The sequence below is a fragment of the Protopterus annectens genome, chromosome 3.part1, assembly GCF_019279795.1.
Source record: "Protopterus annectens isolate FY-2018-M chromosome 3.part1, PAN1.0, whole genome shotgun sequence".
Classification (NCBI taxonomy): Eukaryota; Metazoa; Chordata; order Ceratodontiformes; family Protopteridae; genus Protopterus; species Protopterus annectens.
This window is the reverse complement of record NC_056732.1, coordinates 139316833-139342019: the sequence shown is the minus strand read 5'-3', so window position 1 is coordinate 139342019 and position 25187 is coordinate 139316833. Positions and strand designations below refer to the sequence as shown.

The 25187-nt window shown below is 34.9% G+C and overlaps 1 protein-coding gene across 1 annotated transcript in view; it reads left to right on the top strand.

Moving 5' to 3' along the window:
- The window catches only part of MKX (mohawk homeobox), a 452149-nt gene that overhangs the window by 425291 nt on the left and 1671 nt on the right, over positions 1-25187 (top strand). The window contains exons 6-7 of the mRNA XM_044066669.1: positions 6618-6651; positions 24831-25187. The exon at positions 24831-25187 is cut by the window's right edge and continues 1671 nt beyond it. Coding sequence (XP_043922604.1) covers positions 6618-6651; positions 24831-25011 — 215 coding nt within the window. The 3' untranslated portion in view covers positions 25012-25187. The remainder of the gene's footprint in view (positions 1-6617; positions 6652-24830) is intronic.

The window sequence follows — 25187 nt, the reverse complement described above, 5'->3', positions numbered from 1 at the left end:
CATGTTCAGAAAAATCTATCTTACAAATACAACTCAGGTGGTTTTATTAATAAAATACAAAGGAATAAGTGGAACAATGATATATATGGAGAGCTTATGTAGAAGGATAAAACATCCACATGGGGCAGAGGCAGTTAGTTATTGTCTGTGAGATAATTCTAAAGTAAATTAAACAACTGAGCTGTTATTATTTTTCTTACTGAACAACTTGTTATGTTTGATGGAAATAAACAACTCATGGACAATGTTCTGGTAATGTCTTTTGCTCCAGTGTATAATAATTTAACAATGGCAGCCCATTTTCGAAGTCAAGTGTGTGTGTGTGTGTGTGTGTGTGTGTGTGTGTGTGTGTGTATATTGAATTTTATCAGAAATATGTAACTATAGTTGTTTTATTGGGTCTATATTAAAAGACCAAAGAGGTATTTCAGCGAACACCTCTTGGTCGACATGTAATGAGCGAACGGACTAAAGCGAAAATGCTCAAAACAGTGATTTATTTCCCTGTTAAAGAAATCACTTAGCCATCCCTGTGTGTTCGCCCCTTTCCTCATTGTAGTGCGATCTCGAAGTTGGTAAATTTAGTTAGGGGGTGTGGGGTGCACAGCCCCCCATGTTGGGGGGTAGGGGGATGAAGCCCACCACGTTGTTATGTTTTAAAGTGTGTGTGTGTTTGTGTGTTTTGAGGGTTCGCACTTTAGTGCATTCGCTCATTACGTGTCGACCAAGAGGTGTTCGCTGAAACACCTCTTCGGTCTTTTAATACAGACCCGTTTTATTGATGACTCAATTTGTCTGTGTAATGGAGGTCAAAACTCAGAGCAATACTTTATTCGGTATATACATTGTAATATATCTGTCTTTTCTTTTAAATATGGTGTGTTTAGTAACCAATTTAATTTCTTGGCTATTACTTTAAGTAGTGATTAATATCACCAACAGGGTACATAGAAAGCAAACAATACACACACATCTTCACACTTGTTTTTTTCTTTTATCTTGTCTTGGTACCAACCCCAAGGGCAGTTGGCTTTATTCTTTTTTTCTAAAATCCTTTTTAGACTCACACACAGTTGTTGAATCATAATTACACCTTTGCCTTTAGCAGTATAACTCTTTTTTGAGTTTGGATAATTACCATGCTCCTTCCCACTAGCTTCAGAGTATTTCACACAGAGGTGAAGTTCACTGCCATCTGTTTTATTATTCAGTATAGTAATATAACAAAAATGCAGGATTAGATGTTTACATTATTATTTGGCACTATTCCTAGCTCAATGATTAGCAGCCAGATGTACACTGACTCTGTACTTATTAAGATAAGAGGTAAACAGCACCAATCACTATAGAAATGCAAACTATGTATGTACCACTGTTCCACTCACTGACACTGAATGTGTTCTATTTATGTGCTCTTGGATTAATACCTTCATTGTAATTTACATGGCTTTTTATATGGAAAATAGAAAAGTATATATTAGTTGTTACTTATATGTATAACGTAGCTCTGACAAAGCTCTAACAAGGGTGAAAGCACTAATGTTTTGTTTTCACTTGGTTTAAACAAGCAATACCAGCCTGAATCCTGTTTTCCTGTTTTTAATAAGAATTAAAGGTGATAGTTAACACAGATTTTACATTAGAAATTATGCCAACAGTCTATTTTAGCAATGTGTCTACTGATATCATTCCTATACAAATGGTTTTCCTTTTTTTGGTTTGTTCTCCAAGGGAAGTGTTTACTACCCTTAAGGCTGGAAACTACATTTCCTTGTGTGTGTGTGTGTATATGTGTGTGTGTGTGTGTGTGTGTGTGTGTGTGTGTGTGTGTGTGTGTGTGTGTGTGTGTGTGTGTATGTATATATATATATATATATATATATATATATATATATTTATATATATATATATATATATATATATTTATATATATATATATATATATATATATATATATATATATATATATATATATATACACACACATATGTATAGATATATACATATAGCAGTGTAAACCTTGGCTCTAGATGATTGTCACTGCTAAGCTGACACCCAGATCCCATGTGCAAAAATGTATTGTTAATGTGTGTGTGTGTGTGTATATATATATATATATATATATATATATATATATATATATATATATATAGATATACACATACATACAAATATATATATATATATATATATATATATATATATATATATATATACATACATACAAATATATATATATCTATATATAGATGTATGTGATTTTGTAACTTTTAACATGAACTCGGCTAGTTTGAAGTGCCAGAGGATTACAATAAAGGTTCTGTTACACGTCATTTCATATACGTTTTGTTGTTTTATTACCTTCTAGTGACTTACTACATTTACAGACTACAGCATCTGCACTTTTTTTCTACACAGTCATCTAGCCATCTTTATTGTACCAGGGAGCCATTGACTAACTGTGACTCAGTCCAATGATTTCTGCATTTAGGCATTGTAATTTCATTTTTTTAACTATATTTCAGAAAGCAGTCGTTATATAATCATAAATTGTTCCTGATTCCGTCATACAATTAGGTTTTAGAGATGAAATTATGTTTTAGAGTCTTTTACAATTTTACAGTTCCAGTTTTGCAATATACTTATGGAATAGAGATGGTTACATGGTAAGTGTCCATCCTCTTTGAACTTCCCTGGGCTAAGAGAACACAGCTTCATATACAGTTGTATGATCTGCCAGTGTCAAAAAGCTGGCAACATCTCCAGCCAAAGCAAGGAATGGCTTTAGCTACAGCATGCGTAACTGTAAGGAAGTTGTTGCTACTGGAATATACTGGGAAAGTCATGATTTTCTTTCTAGAAACACCATTTTCAACAAAATTTACGTGCATTCAGTAAACAAAGTTATGTAAATCTAAGTCTCTTGCATTATAAAGTTGAACATATAAAATGTAGCCTGATTGCTGCCTGTGCTGGATTAAGTTTGTTTGCCAACTGTTGAGGACAAATAGAATTTTTTTTTTAAGTGTTCTGTTGTTCTGTTGAGATGACAAGTTCTTATGCAAAACAGATTTATTTTGTAGCAGAACATAAAACTGCTTCAAACATAAGGAAGTATTACACAAACCTGGAACCAAGCACAGAAAACGAATGAACAAGATAGCATCTGGAACCGAATCAGCAGCAGGCAAGCACTCCCAGTCAGGAAGACACTATATAAAATTATGCAGACCAATTTATTAAGCATTTCCGTCTGCTTGTATCCAATGACTTCATCAGAATAGTATATACACAAAAAAGACAAGAATTTAAACTCCATTCTCAAAACACATGGTATAAACCAACCAATATGTTACATAGTGGTAAAAAGCAGAACACCACTGACAAAAAGCATTACAATTAATCACTTGAAATCAACAAATAAGGACCAAACATTGAATAATAAAAAATATATATAAATGTAATAAAAATTTAAAAGCCATGTGCCCCTGCCATTAGATTACATGATAAAGGGGATTTTATGATTTACAATTACAGTGATTTTTCAATGGGATGCAAACACGCAAACTTGTTGTCAAAAAGTTTCCCTTTTGTGCCCACTAAAAGGTCCAAGAGTGAAGACATTGTTATAGATTTAATGTTTTTGATAAAACTGAATTTAAAATTATTATTTGGACCAAATTAATTAAACATTTTTACAATATTTTACATAGGAAGAGTTTATGTAACCCTCCATTATACCCTTCCTTGGTGTTGTTTGTACATTTAATTTTAGGACAATGTTGCATACGATTGCAAGTGAGACACATCACAATTTATCTTACTCAGAATGGAGGCTATTGAAAGAACTTTGCCAAAATAAGGAGATGACAGTGATGAAACTGGATAAGGGAGGGGGTCATTATTATGCACAAGACAGAATATGGTAATAGAATTTGCTATTAAATTAAGTTTCTTATGAAGAATCTTCCATTAATTGTGTCAACATTTCTTATATGAAAATGAATTGTTTTTTAAAGGATGTATTTGATCTGGGGCAGATATCCCATGGTGATTTGTATTTTTTTAATGCCCCCTTCCCCACTGTTCTGTCCATCTTCGGAATTTAGAAGATACATAAAAGTCTAGCAGATCGTCCCTTAATAGCCATTGTTAATGCAGGGAGGTCAAAAACTCACCCTTTAGCAAGGTATATAGACTATACTCTTAAAGATACATAATTAACTAAATGGCTCTAGCGTAAGGATTTGTGGGACTTTTTAAATAAAGACAAATAATTTTTGTGAAGATACCTGTTTTCTCACCATTGATTTTGTTAATTTATTTAATGTCACTCCCCATGATATTGACTTAGAATTATTTCAGGAATTTCTTTTTGAATCTGCAAATCTTTCACCTAGTAAACATCAGGTTTGGTGGTTCTTATGGAGTTAGTTTTAAAGAATAATTTTATTTTTTTAAAGGACAATACTATCTGTAAATGGAAGGAGTAGCCATGGGGCCTGCTTGGGCCCCTGTGTTTGCCAACATTGTTATGATTTAAAGGGAAAGGAAATTTTTGTTTAATGATTTTAGTCAACCACCTTGGGTTATGTATACCCACTTTTTAGATGATATTTTTATAACATGGAATAATACCTTGGATGAAATGCATGATTTTTTAGATTATATCAGTTCCACCAACTTTTTTTAAGATTCCCACAATCGTTTAATATGAAAAAAATCAATTATTTGGATGCTGAAATCATGAAGGATCCTCCAAGGAATGTGTTTATAATTAATTTATATAGGAAAGCAACACATTACAATTATATTTTACATTTTACCAGTTCCCATTCTCTTCATCCAAAAAGAGGTATTGTCAAGGGGCAGTTTGTCTGCTTAGCAAGGATTGTTTCTGATGATGAACTGTTTGTAAAAAAATGTGATAAGTTAATCAAAATGTTTTTAACAAGTGGTTATCCTACTGACTTAGTTCATGAGAAATGTAATAAAATCAGCTAAATAGACTGATGGAATTTTCCACCTACTTATGTGAGGGAGGGTGGATGATGATTTTAGTAAGACTATCATTCCCACCGGTGATATTAGGACACAAGGTGCTGTTACTTAATCTGATTCTTTTATTAATGTGTTTACTTATGACCACCTAGATATTAGGCAGGTATTAATGAAAAATTGGAATGTTTTTACTGCTTTTGACCAAATAATGAAAAAAGTAGGAGATAAAGCCATTATTGTCTTTAGAAAAGGGAAAAGTATTTAAAACCTTCTAGAGAACACTGTTTTTTTTTTCATTCTAACAATAGAAAGAAGGGTACATTCAAATGTGGCTCTTGCTATCAATGCAAGTTTGTTTTAGAGGGAGAAAGTACCACTATAGCTAATTTTTTTATAAAACCATCATTTTGTTGTACATATAACTTCTGGGTTGAAATATGTGGCAAAATATCAGTTAAGTTCATGTTTTTATGTTGGGAAAACAGAGAGGAAATTTAAAGAGCCTATTTATGAACACGTACAATATTGGGTATATGAATAGGAATAACACCCTGTTTAAGCATGTCCACAAAATCCCACACATAGGTTTCTTTTTATGGTCTAGATAAGGTCGAGATAAATTTCCATGGGGGCCTTTGCTCTGAAATCTTTGAGCTAAAAGAGCTAATTTGGCAAATTAGGCTCAATGCATGAACTTTTCCTGGATTGAATGAATCACTCTCTTTGGCTAGTATAATAAAATTGCAATTGTATCTAGTTTGATTTATATAGGTGTAAGAACAGAAACTCATGTTTTTTTTAATTTTTATTACTTTTGTATATATATATTTTATTATTCAATGTTTGGTGCGTATTTATTAATTTCAAGTGATTAATTGGAATACATTTGTGGTAGGGTTGTCAGTAGTGTTTTGCTTTTTACCACTGTGTAACATATTGGTTGGTTTATACCACATGCTATGGGGAGAGAGTTTAAATTCTTATCTTTTTTGTGTATGTACTATTCTGAAGTCACTGGATATAAACAGATGAAAGTACTTAATACATTGTTTTTTTAATTTTATGTAGTGTCCTTCTTTGCCTGCTGCTGACTCAGTTCCAGTTAATTCGTAAAGTGGTACTACTAAAACTACATTTTATACTAAGATACTTTGTAAATGACTTAGCATTAATTGACACAATGGATTATAGCAGTACTGCCTTTACACAGAAATCAAAATCATTGTAAATCAGGAGCTCCCCTTGGAAAACATCATAGAGAACAGTGTCCATAGCAAGAACAATGACTCATAAATGACCAGGCTAGACAGTGATCAAACTGAAACTCATTGGCATTTGGCAAGATTGCAAATTTAGGGTAGTTTAAAAATAAATGTCACTATGTACTAGTTTGTGCATTATGCAACTTTGGTAAATCAGTGCATCGCTGAGCAAGCTTAGTTGATTACATGTCAGAAGAATCATAGTAAAGTACAGGTTCATTGTGTCTCTAGCTAATTTGATTACAATTTTTACTTAAATATTTTTTAAACTAAAGTTTTGGAAATGATAATTGATATGATAGGAATGCTGATTTTTTTGAAGTTTAATGTGCATTAAATTTATTTTGCTTTTAGAAACTGTGGATCATGGACCAAGTAAATGTGTCAGGTAAATAAGTTTATTTTCTTTTATTATACATGTTTGTGTTTTCCATTAGCTATTATGTTTATATAAACTGAAGTAAAAAAACAGCCGCAAAAACTGTAAAGCAACAGAAAGAAGTCAGGAATCCACACAAAGTAGAGTTTAGCACTTTCGTCTCTTTATTAGAAACTTCATCAGAATAATCAGTACAAGCAACCCCACCCTTAAATACATCTCCTACAGCATTAATGACATCATTTCCTGTAGATGATGCATGCAGAATAAAATCCATATTAAAGTGGCAACATAACTTTCAAAATCTCCATTCATGTAAAACATGGTAACAATGTTTCATACTTGAATATATGTGTATACAGATACACTTAAATACTCAGCCACATATTTACAAATAAAACTCTGCTTTTAACCTTAAAATCAAACTGATGGACAAAGCACTATTCAAACCAGGATACTCAGAGGCATTTGCTCTCATTTGCCATCTCAATTCCTTCAGTTCCAAGAACTGTTGCTGTTTTTTTGTTCACTCTCTATTTCTTCCTGGGTTGGTAGAAATAGAGAGTGAACAGAAAAACAGCAACAGTTTTGGAAAATCAACTATTTTCAGATTTAACAACCAGTTTTATGACATCAAAAATATATTAACACATAAATGGAATATATTTGGGACCAACCAAGATTACTTGGAATTAGTGGGAACAATGCCCAAAATAATATATAAGAAAGACACCAGTCTTAAGAACATAACTGAAACCCACAGTAGTGTGAGAAATTATGGGGGGGTATGATGAAATGTGGGTTTTGCCTACAATGTAGGAATATTCAGGAAGGTAGAGAAGCATGGATACCCAATTATGGGAAATACTTCCTCAAAAATAAGTACACATGCAGTAGTAAAGGTGTGGTATATTTAGCAGTGTGCTCCCTATGTTCTTGTTATTACATAGGAAAAACTATTAATGCACTTAGAACACGTATATACCAATACAATTATGATATTAAGAAGAGAGACATGAAACATGCCTTAGCTGCACACATTGCTACACATGATGGACATTATTTTAGATTTATCATTATTTTAGATTTACCATCATAGATCAAGTCATAATGGGGAAGAGGGGAGGGCCCCTAAATGATTTCTTGGAACTGAAGGAATTGAGATTGCAAATGAGCGCAAATGCCTCCGCGTATCCTGGTTTGAATAGTGCTATGTCCATCAGTTCAAATTTAAGGTTAAAAGCAGAGTTTTATTTGTAAATATGTGGCTGAATATTTAAGTGTATCTGTATACACATATATTCAAGTTTGAAACATTGCTACTATGGTTTAAATTATGACTATAATCTGCTTGAAACTAGCATTTACTAAATGTTCAAAGTGTATTATTATCTTGTAGCTTTTCTCCACGGGCCTCCGCTAAAAATGGACATGTATCCAGTTGGACTATCCCGGTCAACAAATGTAAAATAAAATAAAATAAAATAAATAAATAAATGAGATTTGGAAGTAGTGTTACCACTTCAATATGGATTTTATTTTGCATGCATCATCTACAGGAAATTATGTCATTATTAATGCTGTAGGAGATGTATTTAAGGGTGGGGGTTGCTTGTACTGATTATTCTGATGAAGTTTCTAATAGAGACAAAATCACTAAACTCTACTTTGTGTGGAGTCCTGACTTCTTTCTGTGATATTATGCTTATTTATTTGTTCATTCAAATACATTTTAAGGCACTAAATGAAAAAAAAATCACAAAAGAACAAATGAAACAGTCCTCTTAAAATACAAACAGTATAATTTATTATTAGCACTTCATAAAATTAATACAGAGTGCAAATTTTTATTTCCAAATTCAAAGGTTAATGAAAGTAAAAAGTGTTTTTAATTTCTTTCATATATCCATATTCATTAACAATGTTATTTAATTTAGATAAAAGCATATTTTTATAGAAGGTTGTACTCTAACAATGTTATTTAATTTAGATAAAAGCATATTTTTATAGAAGGTTGTACTCTAACAATGTTATTTAATTTAGATAAAAACATATTTTTATAGAAGGTTGTACTCTAACAATGTTATTTAATTTAGATAAAAACATATTTTTACAAAAGGTTGTACTCTAACAATGTTATTTAATTTAGATAAAAGCATATTTTATAGAAGGTTGTACTCTAACAATATTATTTAATTTAGATAAAAGCATATTTTTATAGAAGGTTGTACTCTAACAATGTTATTTAATTTAGATAAAAACATATTTTTATAGAAGGTTGTACTCTAACAATGTTATTTAATTTAGATAAAAGCATATTTTTATAGAAGGTTGTACTCTAACAATGTTATTTAATTTAGATAAAAACATATTTTTATAGAAGGTTGTACTCTAACAATGTTATTTAATTTAGATAAAAGCATATTTTTATAGAAGGTTGTACTCTAACAATGTTATTTAATTTAGATAAAAGCATATTTTTATAGAAGGTTGTACTCTAACAATGTTATTTAATTTAGATAAAAGCATATTTTTATAGAAGGTTGTACTCTAACAATGTTATTTAATTTAGATAAAAGCATATTTTTATAGAAGGTTGTACTCTAACAATGTTATTTAATTTAGATAAAAGCATATTTTTATAGAAGGTTGTACTCTAACAATGTTATTTAATTTAGATAAAAACATATTTTTATAGAAGGTTGTACTCTAACAATGTTATTTAATTTAGATAAAAGCATATTTTATAGAAGGTTGTACTCTAACAATATTATTTAATTTAGATAAAAGCATATTTTTATAGAAGGTTGTACTCTAACAATGTTATTTAATTTAGATAAAAACATATTTTTATAGAAGGTTGTACTCTAACAATGTTATTTAATTTAGATAAAAACATATTTTTACAGAAGGTTGTACTCTAACAATGTTATTTAATTTAGATAAAAACATATTTTTATAGAAGGTTGTACTCTAACAATGTTATTTAATTTAGATAAAAACATATTTTTACAAAAGGTTGTACTCTAACAATGTTATTTAATTTAGATAAAAGCATATTTTATAGAAGGTTGTACTCTAACAATATTATTTAATTTAGATAAAAGCATATTTTTATAGAAGGTTGTACTCTAACAATGTTATTTAATTTAGATAAAAACATATTTTTATAGAAGGTTGTACTCTAACAATGTTATTTAATTTAGATAAAAGCATATTTTTATAGAAGGTTGTACTCTAACAATGTTATTTAATTTAGATAAAACATATTTTTATAGAAGGTTGTACTCTAACAATGTTATTTAATTTAGATAAAAGCATATTTTTATAGAAGGTTGTACTCTAACAATGTTATTTAATTTAGATAAAAGCATATTTTTATAGAAGGTTGTACTCTAACAATGTTATTTAATTTAGATAAAAGCATATTTTTATAGAAGGTTGTACTCTAACAATGTTATTTAATTTAGATAAAAGCATATTTTATAGAAGGTTGTACTCTAACAATGTTATTTAATTTAGATAAAACATATTTTTACAGAAGGTTGTACTCTAACAATGTTATTTAATTTAGATAAAAGCATATTTTATAGAAGGTTGTACTCTAACAATATTATTTAATTTAGATAAAAGCATATTTTTATAGAAGGTTGTACTCTAACAATGTTATTTAATTTAGATAAAACATATTTTTATAGAAGGTTGTACTCTAACAATGTTATTTAATTTAGATAAAAGCATATTTTTATAGAAGGTTGTACTCTAACAATGTTATTTAATTTAGATAAAACATATTTTTATAGAAGGTTGTACTCTAACAATGTTATTTAATTTAGATAAAAGCATATTTTTATAGAAGGTTGTACTCTAACAATGTTATTTAATTTAGATAAAAGCATATTTTTATAGAAGGTTGTACTCTAACAATGTTATTTAATTTAGATAAAAGCATATTTTTATAGAAGGTTGTACTCTAACAATGTTATTTAATTTAGATAAAAGCATATTTTTATAGAAGGTTGTACTCTAACAATGTTATTTAATTTAGATAAAAGCATATTTTTATAGAAGGTTGTACTCTAACAATGTTATTTAATTTAGATAAAAGCATATTTTTATAGAAGGTTGTACTCTAACAATGTTATTTAATTTAGATGAAAGCATATTTTTATAGAAGGTTGTACTCTAACAATGTTATTTAATTTAGATAAAAGCATATTTTTATAGAAGGTTGTACTCTAACAATGTTATTTAATTTAGATAAAAACATATTTTTATAGAAGGTTGTACTCTAACAATGTTATTTAATTTAGATAAAAACATATTTTTACAGAAGGTTGTACTCTAACAATGTTATTTAATTTAGATAAAAACATATTTTTACAGAAGGTTGTACTCTAACAATGTTATTTAATTTAGATAAAAGCATATTTTATAGAAGGTTGTACTCTAACAATATTATTTAATTTAGATAAAAGCATATTTTTATAGAAGGTTGTACTCTAACAATGTTATTTAATTTAGATAAAAACATATTTTTATAGAAGGTTGTACTCTAACAATGTTATTTAATTTAGATAAAAGCATATTTTTATAGAAGGTTGTACTCTAACAATGTTATTTAATTTAGATAAAACATATTTTTATAGAAGGTTGTACTCTAACAATGTTATTTAATTTAGATAAAAGCATATTTTTATAGAAGGTTGTACTCTAACAATGTTATTTAATTTAGATAAAAGCATATTTTTATAGAAGGTTGTACTCTAACAATGTTATTTAATTTAGATAAAAGCATATTTTTATAGAAGGTTGTATTCTAACAATGTTGTTTAATTTAGATAAAAAACTATTTTTATAGAAGGTTGTACTCTAACAATGTTATTTAATTTAGATAAAAGCATATTTTTATAGAAGGTTGTACTCTAACAATGTTATTTAATTTAGATAAAAGCATATTTTTATAGAAGGTTGTACTCTAACAATGTTATTTAATTTAGATAAAAGCATATTTTTATAGAAGGTTGTACTCTAACAATGTTATTTAATTTAGATAAAAGCATATTTTTACAGAAGGTTGAACTCTAACAATGTTATTTAATTTAGATAAAAGCATATTTTTATAGAAGGTTGTACTCTAACAATGTTATTTAATTTAGATAAAAACATATTTTATAGAAGGTTGTACTCTAACAATGTTATTTAATTTAGATAAAAACATATTTTTATAGAAGGTTGAACTCTAACAATGTTATTTAATTTAGATAAAAACATATTTTTATAGAAGGTTGAACTCTAACAATGTTATTTAATTTAGATAAAAGCATATTTTTACAGAAGGTTGAACTCTAACAATGTTATTTAATTTAGATAAAAACATATTTTTATAGAAGGTTGAACTCTAACAATGTTATTTAATTTAGATAAAAGCATATTTTTACAGAAGGTTGTACTCTAACAATGTTATTTAATTTAGATAAAAGCATATTTTTACAGAAGGTTGAACTCTAACAATGTTATTTAATTTAGATAAAAGCATATTTTTACAGAAGGTTGTACTCTAACAATGTTGATGATAATGAAAATGTAATACAACTTCATCCCATTTGATTTAGGAAGGGGAGGTTGTAGAGCTTGAGTGTGGCTGCTTTGCATGTGTATCATGTCACATTCTATTTTTAGAGCAAATGGGGATGGTTATTGTGATTATATAGATTTTACATGAGTGGTTGAAGACAAAAAGAGGATGGAGATAAATGATTGATGAAATGCATATAATGTAGATAAGGAGGTGCCATGCATGGGTATCTGCATGGAGTCAATTGCTTAAGAGGTTCTGCTGCCTTCCATAGAATATGTGGTACAAAATAAATCATGACCTGCCTGTGATTTAAAGTTTAAAACAAGTTGTGGTGTAAATTGCCTTTCAGTAGGCTACCTTTTGGATGTTTGATACCCCCAAGGGTTATGGCAACCAGCAAAAGAACAGTCGACTAAAAGATCAAAGAGTCTTAGTGTCATGGCAACCCAATTACATGGCTGAACAATGGCCAAAGAGTCAGACTTGTGTTCAGAGGAACATCAGGCACTCTGTGCCTCTATTTATGCCCTTTCTGCTCTAATGAAAGGGGCTGCAGTGGATATTCATCAAATAAAGGCAGTTACAGCCAATCATGATACTCAGCTTACTGTTATACAAACTGCCTTGCATCAGCAACAATGGGAACTTGTGGGATATCAGGCCATAGTAACATTGCATTCTACAGCTGTGCAAGATCTGCAGTCCCACACTGTGCAACTGGAGTCCAAATTGAAGGACTGTGCTAACATGAACAAGTTGCAGTTTATTGGCCTAACAGAAAACGTCAAGGGATTGGAGTCCACCATCTTTATTGAAAACACTTAGCACATATCTTGGGGCAATCAAATCCCCGATCATTGAGTAAGCTCATAGAATTCTACCCTGAAATGCCTGCAGTAACAACTCAAGACATTTCATTGTTAGGTTTTGGACTATAATGATAGGGAGCAGACTTTGCAAAAAGCCAGAAAGTTGGGCACTAGCGTCTCAATTACAAGGCACCAGCTTAAGGTGTCAACAGACTACAGTTCTACACTATGCTGGTAAAGAAAAGGCATTGCCCTGTATCTTCGTCACTGCAGACAATTGGGCTTTAAGGTACAACTTTGTTATCCAGCCAGCCTGTAGTTGATTAAAGATAACACCCAACGAATGTTTCATAACTCACAAAAAGTGGACTCCTATCTGCATATGCTGCCAAAAGGGTCTTACATGCACAAAGCCGCTCTCTATTTCTGCAACTCTAAATAAATAGGGACAACTGAGACATAAATCAACTACCAGGACTAAATCTTCTCTTTTCATGGCTAGAGTACCCCTCACCAATAAATATGACCCTTTGTCAGATTCAGTGGCGAATAGTGCCCTTAGGGAGACAGAGAACATGTATTTTTTCTCACCAGAATTGCAAACTGAGAAGCAGGCTTCATTCTTCAGGAATGGAGAATAGCAACAGTTATCCCTCTGCACAAAGGTGGGCTATCTACAGACCCTGGAAACTACAGACCCATAAGTCTCACTAATCTCATACGCAAAGCCATGGAAAGAATTATCATGGAAATAATTGATAATGACACAGAAAACCTCCAGATATTGGACCCCACCCAATTTGGTTTCATCAAGGGTAGGTTTTGGACTTCTTTGAGAAGGTCACCAAAGCAATGAATGAGGGCAATATGTTTTACACTGCCTACCTTGACCTGGCCAAGGCATTTAACACAATCCCCAACTCAATCACCCACTCAGGCATTGTTGACAAACTTAAGAGGTTAGGTACAAACCCTTGTGTAACCCAGTGGATAGCCAGCTGGCTGACAGATAAGAGCCAGGAAGTTAGAACTGGGGAGACCATCTCTACAAAGAGGCCAGTCACTAGCGGAGTCCCTCAAGGATTGATCCTGGGACTGCTTCTTTTTGGCATTTACTTCTCTGAAGTCAAGGCCAATGTCAATGGCCTCAGGCTGAATAAATTTACAGATGATTGCAAATTAGGAGCTGTCATTGAATCACACACTGACACAAATGTTCTCCAGGAAAGGTTGATACAAACAACTGTTCCAGAGTCATGGACTAAAACTAAATGCTAATAAATGCATAATAGTATCCTTCGGGAAATCATCTATCCATGATAGCTGTTATATTGACAACACACCCCTAAGAGATGATCCAGTAGTCAGGGACTTGGGGACACACATAGACAGAAATCTAGCCTTTGACCATCATGTGTCTGCAATATGAGAAAATCATTCAATGTTGTGCAACTTGTAAACAAAGGTATGGCATATAAGTCCAAGGAAGTCACTGTTCCACTGTATTCGGCATTCATCAGACCTGTGCCAGTTTTGCTATGCACCTAACCAGGCATAGACAATAATTGTAATGTCCACAGAGATTCCTCACTAAAAGAATATAGGGTGTAAGTAACATGTCCTATGCAGACTGCCTCAAGGCTCTGTTCCTGTTTTCTGTCTCCTACAGGCTGCTGAGGGGAGAGCTATGCCTGTCATACAGGCCATTTTCAGACCCCACTCTGATGGACCTCCTGCATATCCACAAAACAAACAGCACCAGAATTACCTGTTCTAAAGTCTTAAACCTTGCCTGTGATATAAATAGGATCTTCTGGAGAGACAGGTATATATCCCTGAGACTACCCCGGCTATGGAATAGGCTCTCCATCCATGTGAAGCAGAGCTCCTCCCTAACCCAACTCAAAAGTAATTTGGACAATTGGATAGGGAACAAGAAATTCATCCCTGGTTTGGCACCTATGCCTCTAATGGACACAGGCAGCGTGTAAATGGTTCATCTTCCAGGCCCCTGCTTGTAAATGTTTAACCTCCTAAGCCTCTGCTTACACTTATCAAGGTTAACACAACTTTTTAGAGATTTTGGATGTATGGCTAGGCTTAAGAAGGCCCTTGTGGTTGCTAGCCTAGTAAACATCTATGAATGTATGAACCTAATAGTCACATTAGAAGGTTTCTTGCATATTTATCTATGGTGGATCAGTCTAATTAGGGGTTTCACACTGTTACATTGGTTTGTTTTTGTTGTAGTAATTTGATTGCAGTTGTTGTTTCTGTTCTGTTGATATCTCTATTTATTTACTTATTTATTTATTACATTTGTTAACCGGGTAGTGTCCAACTGGGCCAGGAGCCTGTTTTCAGTGGAGGCCTGGGGAGAAAAGCTCTAAAACAGTAACAAATGCTAACAAAGCTAACAATATTAATTATATAGAAAACAAATACAAATTCAAGTAACAGTGTGCACAATATATAGAGTGAAGCATTAACAGAGACACAATATAGAGTGAGGCAGTAACAGAGACACCAACATAGTTGCAATTACATGTACATCAATGGTTCATATGAACTCATGCCCAGCAGTGCAGCTGAGAGAAGATGGAAAATATTGAGTTATTTTGAATGAGTCCATAGTGCTACATATGCAGGCTTTTAATGGTCATTTAAGGGCATTACATTACAAAGCCACCTCTCCACAGAGAGACACATTAAGTGATGTCATGTTTAGGGGAGTTGGTTAGAATATGAAAGGGATGGTTACTCCATGGAGGATAAAGGCAATCATTTCATACTTGTGTAAACATAAGCAACATTTTATCTTATTACAGGAAATCATGGTAAATAAGAAATTTATGAAGGCTGTATTTGCTAAATGAGCTGAGATGTGGCACACATCTTGTGCCTCTGCTAACAGAAGTGTAGTGATTTTGTTGTGCGAGAGTTTAAGATGGAGGGTAATTCATACACATACCAATGCAGCAGGTAGATGGGAAGTCCTGTTGCTAAGTCCTGGGCCGGGCTTGGTAATATTGGCTAACTTTTGCAGTCCAAATGAGGATGACCCATCCCTGGTTACAAATATGTTTTAAGTAATCATGGAATTCTGGTATAAGGAATACATGATATTAATTGGGGGAGGGACTTTAATGTAGTGATAGACTAATAGGGAACTACCTTCCAGCAGGAAGGATTAGGCACATATCAAGGGTATGCAAGACCCGAATTTGGTTGAGATATGCAGCGTTCAGTATCCATCCATCAACGATTATATCTATATCGGCACAGGGGGAATGGCCAGTAGGCTTGATATGTGGTTAGCTAATCACAAGGATCTGTATAGATTTATAGAGACATCTGTTGTACCAGTCAGATTTTCAGATCATGCCATGATCACATTTATGCTTAGTCTCTAGGCTTATTGTAGTGTCCACAAACCTTGGAGAATGGATCCCCTATTGCTAAAGCAACAACCATTCAGGGAATAGCTGAGATGAGTTTCACCTTTTTGGGAGGAATATGTTATCACTTCATTAGGATTGCACAGAGTCTGGGATAATTTGAAATGGCAATGCTGGCAATGAATCATGGAGTACATATGTAGGAAGAGGTATTAACAGGACAGGATACAAACATCATGGGAACTGTGTATTGTGGAGCTGGAGTCTGTTGTCAAAAGAGAAGGTAGTCATAGCAACACATCATTTAGGGAGCCTGTTCATCTTAAGAAACAATACAAACTGTTTTTGTATGCCAACCTAGCAACTAAGTGGGAAAGGTGGCATCTATTCTACTGGGCAAAAGGAACTACCTAGAATAAGTTATTGGCTGTGAATTGCAAGGTACATCATCAAGAGTTAGCTATAGGGGCAATTAAGGACAGGTTTGGAATTGTTTTGGTAAATTTGGAGGCAATTGACAAACGCTTTGTCCAAGAACTTTGTCAAAGTTAAGGTAAATGGGAAATGATTAAAACTGAACACTGGTGGGGTGAATTTGACTTCCATATTCTGTTAGCTAAACAGGTTAATAGTCTAAACAAATGTATAGCCCTAGGGGAAAATTGCCCTGTCATTAATTCCATGGCCATAGGCAAGGCACTGGGGTTAGATGGTGTTCCAGCATAATTTTGCCAGTGTATTAAGGAAGCGGTGGTAAATCTGTTGTAGAACCAATTTCAATCTCTAGAGATTACTTTCAACTAGATTTGTGTTGTGCAAAAGTACTGATGTTTTCAAAGCCAACAAAGGACCCACTGGACCTGGCCAATTATCAGCCTATTTCTTTGTTACAGTTGAATATTAAAATATTTGCTAAGCTTCTGGCCAACAGGCTGTAGAAAGAACTGCCTAGCTTAGTGGTACAGAATCACTTGGACTTTATAAATGGGTCAGCAAGTAGCTCAGATTTGGTTCATTACTGATTAAACATGCAAATACTGTCTAGTCGCTATGAGAAACGAACAACAGAGTTGTAAATAGACTTCAGCAAAACCTTTGACTGTATCCATTGAGAATTTATTTGGTAAGTGCTGTCAAAGACTGAATTTCCACCAACTTTTATTGACTGGTGTAAACTTTTATGCATCATTTCAACAGCGCATATCTTAAGTAACAAAACTATATTAGATCCCTTCCCCATTACCAAGTTACATGACAAAGCTATCCTATTTCCCCACTCCTTTTTGTGCTAGCAGTATTCGTACTCAGTCTATGTATTCACACTTGACCTATGCCTACAGTCACAGTGTACTCAGTCTGTGTATTCACACTCGACCTATGCCTACAGTCACAGTGTACTCAGTCTGTGTATTCACACTCGACCTATGCCTACAGTCACAGTGTACTCAGTCTATGTAGTCACACTCAACCTATACCTACAGTCACACTTTACTCAGTCTATGTATTCACACTCGACCTATGCCTACAGTCACAGTGTATTCAGGCTATGTATTCACACTCAACCTGTGCCTACAGTCACAGTGTACTCTGTCCATGTATTCACACTCGATCTATGCCTACAGTCACAGTGTACTCAGTCTATGTATTCACACTCGACCTATGCCTACTCAGTCTATGTATTCACACTTGATCTATGCCTACAGTCACAGTGTACTCAGTCTATATTTTCACACTCGACCTATGCCTGTAGTCACAGTATATTCAGTCTATGTATTCACACTCGACCTATGCCTACAGTCACAGTGTATTCAGTCTATGTATTCACACTCGACCTATGCCTACAGTCACAGTGTACTCAGTCTATGTATTCACACACGACCTGTGCCTACAGTCACAGTGCACTCAGTCTATGTATTCACACTCGACCTATGCCTACAGTCACAGTGTACTCAGTCTATGTATTCACACTCGACCTATGCCTACAGTCACAGTGTACTCAGTCCATGTATTCACACTCGACCTATGCCTACAGCCACAGTGTACTCAGTCTATGTATTCACACTCGACTTATGCCTACAGTCACAGTGTACTCAGTCTATGTATTCACACTCGACCTATGCCTACAGTCACAGTGTACTCAGTCTATGTATTCACACTTGACCTCTGCCTACAGTCACAGTGAACTCAGTCTATGTATTCACACTCAATCTATGCCTACAGTCACAGTGTACTCAGTCTATGTATTCACACTCGACCTATGCCTACTCAGTCTATGTAATCACACTTGATCTATGCCTACAGTCACAGTGTACTCAGTCTATATATTCACACTCGACCTATGCCTATAGTCACAGTGTATTCAGTCTATGTATTCACACTCGACCTATGCCTACCATCACAGTGTACACAGTCTATGTATTCACAATCAACCTATGCCTACCGTCACAGTGTACTGTACTCAGTCTATGTATTCACACTCGACCTATGCCTACAGTCACAGTGTACTCAGTCTACGTATTCACACTCGACCTATGCCTACAGTCACAGTGTACTCAGTCTACATATTCACACTCGACCTATGCCTACAGTCACAGTGTACTCAGTCTATGTATTCACACTCGACCTATGCCTACAGTCACAGTGTACTCAGTCTTTGTATTCACACTCACCTATGCCTACAGTCACAGTGTACTCAGTCTATGTATTCACACTTGACCTATGCCTTCAGTCACAGTGTACTCAGTCTATGTATTCACAGTCAACCTATGTCTACAGTCACAGTGTACTCAGTCTATGTATTTACACTCGACCTATGCCTACAGTCACACTGTACTCAGTCTATGTATTCACACTCGATGTATGCCTACAGTCACACTGTACTCGGTCTATGCATTCACACTCGACCTATGCCTACAGTCACAGTGTACTCAGTCTATGTATTCACACTCGACGTATGCCTACAGTCACACTGTACTCGGTCTATGCATTCACACTTGACCTATGCCTATAGTCACATTGTACTCAGTCTATGTATTCACACTCGATGTATGCCTACAGTCACACTGAACTCTGTCTATGTATTCACACTCGACCTATGCCTACAGTCACAGTATACTCAGTTTATGTATTCATATTCGACCTATGCCTACAGTCACAGTCTACTCAGTCTATGTATTCACACTCGACGTATGCCTACAGTCACACCGTACTCAGTCTTTGCATTCACACTCGACCTATGCGTACAGTCAAAGTGTACTCAGTCTATGTATTCACACTCGACCTATGCCTACAGTCACAGTGTGCTCAGTCTGTGTATTCACACTCGACCTATGCCTACAGTCACAGTGTACTCAGTCTATGTATTCACACTCGATCTGTGCCTACAGTCACAGTGTACTCAGTCTATGTAGTCACACTCAACCTATGCCTACAGTCACAGTGTACTCAGTCTATGTATTCACACTCGACGTATGCCTACAGTCACACTGTACTCAGTCTATGCATTCACACTCCACCTATGCCTACAGTCACAGTGTGCTCAGTCTGTGTATTCACACTCGACCTATGCCTACAGTCACAGTGTACTCAGTCTATGTATTCACACTCGACCTGTGCCTACAGTCACAGTGTACTCAGTCTATGTATTCACACTTGATCTATGCCTACAGTCACAGTGTACTCAGTCTATATTTTCACACTCGACCTATGCCTGTAGTCACAGTATATTCAGTCTATGTATTCACACTCGACCTATGCCTACAGTCACAGTGTATTCAGTCTATGTATTCACACTCGACCTATGCCTACAGTCACAGTGTACTCAGTCTATGTATTCACACACGACCTGTGCCTACAGTCACAGTGCACTCAGTCTATGTATTCACACTCGACCTATGCCTACAGTCACAGTGTACTCAGTCTATGTATTCACACTCGACCTATGCCTACAGTCACAGTGTACTCAGTCCATGTATTCACACTCGACCTATGCCTACAGCCACAGTGTACTCAGTCTATGTATTCACACTCGACTTATGCCTACAGTCACAGTGTACTCAGTCTATGTATTCACACTCGACCTATGCCTACAGTCACAGTGTGCTCAGTCTGTGTATTCACACTCGACCTATGCCTACAGTCACAGTGTACTCAGTCTATGTATTCACACTTGACCTCTGCCTACAGTCACAGTGTACTCAGTCTATGTATTCATACTCAATCTATGCCTACAGTCACAGTGTACTCAGTCTATGTATTCACACTCGACCTATGCCTACAGTCACAGTCTACTCAGTCTATGTATTCACACTCGACGTATGCCTACAGTCACACCGTACTCAGTCTTTGCATTCACACTCGACCTATGCGTACAGTCAAAGTGTACTCAGTCTATGTATTCACACTCGACCTATGCCTACAGTCACAGTGTGCTCAGTCTGTGTATTCACACTCGACCTATGCCTACAGTCACAGTGTACTCAGTCTATGTATTCACACTCGATCTGTGCCTACAGTCACAGTGTACTCAGTCTATGTAGTCACACTCAACCTATGCCTACAGTCACAGTGTACTCAGTCTATGTATTCACACTCGACGTATGCCTACAGTCACACTGTACTCAGTCTATGCATTCACACTCCACCTATGCCTACAGTCACAGTGTGCTCAGTCTGTGTATTCACACTCGACCTATGCCTACAGTCACAGTGTACTCAGTCTATGTATTCACACTCGACCTGTGCCTACAGTCACAGTGTACTCAGTCTATGTATTCACACTCGACCTATGCCTACAGTCACAGTGTACTCAGTCTATGTATTCACACTCGACCTGTGCATACAGTCACAGTTTACTCAGTCTATGTAGTCACACTCGATCTGTGCCTACAGTCACAGTGCACTCAGTCTATGTATTCACACTCGATCTGTGCCTACAGTCACAGTGCACTCAGTCTATGTATTCACACTCGACCTATGCCTACAGTCACAGTGTACTCAGTCTATGTATTCACACTCGACCTACGCTTACAGTCACAGTGTACTCAGTCTATGTATTCACACTCGACCTATACCTACAGTCACAGTGTACTCAGTCTATGTATTCACACTCGACCTATGTCTACAGTCACATTGTACTCAGTCTATGTGTTCACACTTGATCTATGCCTACAGTCACAGTGTACTCAGTCTATGTATTCACACTCACCTATGCCTACAGTCACAGTGTACTCAGTCTATGTATTCACACTCAACCTATGCTTTCAGTCACAGTGTACTCAGTCTATGTATTCACAGTTGACCTATGTCTACAGTCACAGTGTACTCAGTCTATGTATTTACACTCGACCTATGCCTACAGTCACACTGTACTCAGTCTATGTATTCACACTCGACATATGCCTACAGTCACACTGTACTCGGTCTATTCATTCACACTCGACCTATGCCTATAGTCACATTGTACTCAGTCTATGTATTCACACTCGACCTATACCTACCGTCAAAGTGTACTCAGTCTATTTATTCACACTCGACCTATGCCTACAGTCACAGTGTGCTCAATCTGTGTATTCAGACTCGACTTATGCCTACAGTCATGGTGTACTCAGTCTATGTATTCACCCTCGACCTGTGCCTACAGTCACAGTGTACTCAGTCTATGTATTCACACTCGACCTGTTCCTACAGTCTCAGTGTACTCAGTCTAAATATTCACACTCAACCTATGCCTACAGTCACAGTGTACTCAGTCTTTGTATTCACACTCGACCTATGTCTACAGTCACAGTGTACTCAGTCTATGTATTCACACTCGACCTATGCCTACAGTCACAGTGTGCAGCTAGTAGAATTAGCCTAAAGGGGATTTATTTTCCTCTTGCCTTTTGATTTGGTGATGATTGTGCAGTTTGGATATCTAACCCTGAGGATAAAGTCTGCCGTATGCTTATCTTTTTTCAGTACTCTGCCAAATATACAGGGCTACAAATTAATACCAACAAATCCACAATTTTCCCTTTAGCAAAAGGAACCTACAATGCTTTGACCTTACTGAACACACTCCCTGTTAAAGTGGTGGGAGAATGTAGGTATTTAGGGGTTCTCATGTATCTGGAAATACATTGTATGGTAGATAAAAAATACAGCTGAGACATTTAGGAATATAAAAGTGCAGCTTCAACAACATAACCTCAAACTCCTACCATTTCTCACCAGAATTCGGGTAATTAAAATATATGTTTTCTTTAAGGTTCTTTTAGTTTTGCACCACATCCCCCAGGCAATTAATCCTAATGTCATATCTCACTGTAATGCATACATAGGGGCATTTTTATAACAAAGGAATTATGCCAGAGTGAGCTGCAGATGCCTCATACTTTCAAGGAAATTGGGAGGATCTGGGTTACTGGATCAGAGAGAATATGGTATTGTTGTATTAGGATTATACCTAACTAAGCCAGAATGAACACCTCCTCCATCTGGGTAATATTAATTTCAGAGCTCCTGTTATAGCACCTACATTCCCTGGTGGCCTGATGAAGTTCCTCTTACAATGTTTGGGACCACAGTGGAGAGGAAACCTGGCTCTTATCTTGTGCCTGGACCAACCCACACCTCCTCCCATATCTCACACTAGTATCCCTATTGTGGCTGAATGAGCTATTGGCCATGAACAAAAAGATGTTATGATGGCCCAACTGAATCTAATGTGGGATTCTTTTTGTTAAGGTTATTTGCACTCAAGACCTTAATTCCTTCCTGTCTTTCATGGCCATGAAGGAGACGTGTCCACAACTGTACTGTAGTTGGTGGCAATTTCTTCAGTTAAAGGCAGTGATCAAGTTCCATAGACAGTTATTGGCAGTCTAGATGTTGTTGTTACTCAATCTTTTTTTTCAAGTAAATCTCCATTCTCAGGTAGGACAATCACAAAATAAATTAGCAACACTTTACTGGCTTATATTTGAATCATCTGTATCAGTTATTTGGGATTTAAAAGCCAAATGGGCCACAACTCTAAAGTTAGATATTCAAGACTCTGTATGGGAGTCTTGTGTGGAGCAGTTAACAGACCCCGTGAATCCCTGTGCCGTTAGATTTTGCCATGCTTAAATGGCTGCATTGTTGGTAACTTTCCCATTGTCAACTGGTCAAAAAATGACCTGAAATATCTTTACAATGTTGTAGGTATAGCTCCCAGGAATCTGATTATTTCCAAATACTATGGAGTTGTGGAACGGTTTCCCCATTATGGACTACCACTTTTCAAGCTATCACATAAGTTGTTACAATTCGGCACTGGGGGCCACATAATGCAGCCTTTTGGTTATTGGGTACTAAAGACCCTGACTTCCCATTACCAGTGCTGGTGCATTTTTGGATCCAAAATGTTGTTCTCACTTTGACAGTAATTATCTTTAAATATTGGAAAAATATACCTGCTAACTGGGTCATGGCTATGCATAGCCTTGCTTAAAATTTAAAATCCTGGTCAAATCCACAATTAGATATAGAGTGGTGGAATAAATCACAATCCCTCTTTTTGTTTTAAATCATTGACTAGTAACATCTTGCATGCTTTATGGCTGGTAGTTGGATCAAATTTTCTTAGCTTTAATTGTGCTCAGTATTACTCTTGGCCATACACATTCATAGTCAGTATTACTCTTGGCCGTGCACATTCATACTTGTTTTTTTTTTTTTTTTTTTTTTTTTTTTTTGCAATGTTCAATTCTGTCGTCTGTATCATGTTAACTGTTGGAAACTTTGTACTGCTTGGTGTTACATTTTAATGGTTGGAAAGAATAAAGCTTGTTTTTATAAAAAAAAAAAATAATAAATAAAATGCAGGTTTGAAAAGAAAAAAAATGTAGGTAAGGAATGTCTATATGTTACCGAAGCTGACAAACATATTCATCACACACCATTTTAGTGATGTGCTGTTAAGCTAATTACTGCAACCTAATTATTGCAACAAAAAGTGCTGAGTTCCTTTGCTCCTTGTAATTGGATTGGGACTTCTGGACACATATATACTTACACAAATAGATAGATAGACAGACAAACAAATAGTATGTTATCTAGAGATCCAGAACATATTTTTTATAGTAAAGAATCGTTGTTTGATCGTTTTCTGCTACGTGACTTCATTAAGTTTTAAGCTTATCATGTGACAGAAGTTAATAGTTTTCCATCCAAGTTTATTAATAATAAAACAGAATTTCCTACTTTAAATGACTCAACTTGCATATCTTTCCAGCTGCAGAAATTGACTTTCACTGTTTAAGGCAGTATCAATAGAAAAGTAAGAAGAGACAGATGAATCTAGATATATACAGCTACTTAACTTTCTTCTAGTTGTTTGGAAGACTAGTCTAATTGTTTTGTATTCAATCCTAGCTCAACAACTAAAAAGGGAAAAGATGAAACATACTGGAGAGAAATCAACGCAGCAATGGCGCTAACAAATCTTGCACAAGGAAGTGATAAAGTGCATGGCACAACCAGCTGCATTATTCAGAAATCATCACATATATCAGAAGTGAAAACTGTGAAAGTACCACTTCTCCAGCAATATTAGAGTCGTTACTATAAGCATATTACTAGCAATACTTTACAGAACAACTGACTAAGAGGTAGAGAAACCTCTGACTATGGCAGAACTGAAATTTTGGAGATCTATTTTTCAAATTTCAAATACATTTCTACAACATTTTGATAAAATGGATCAACAAGGGATTGTATTTAATAAATCAC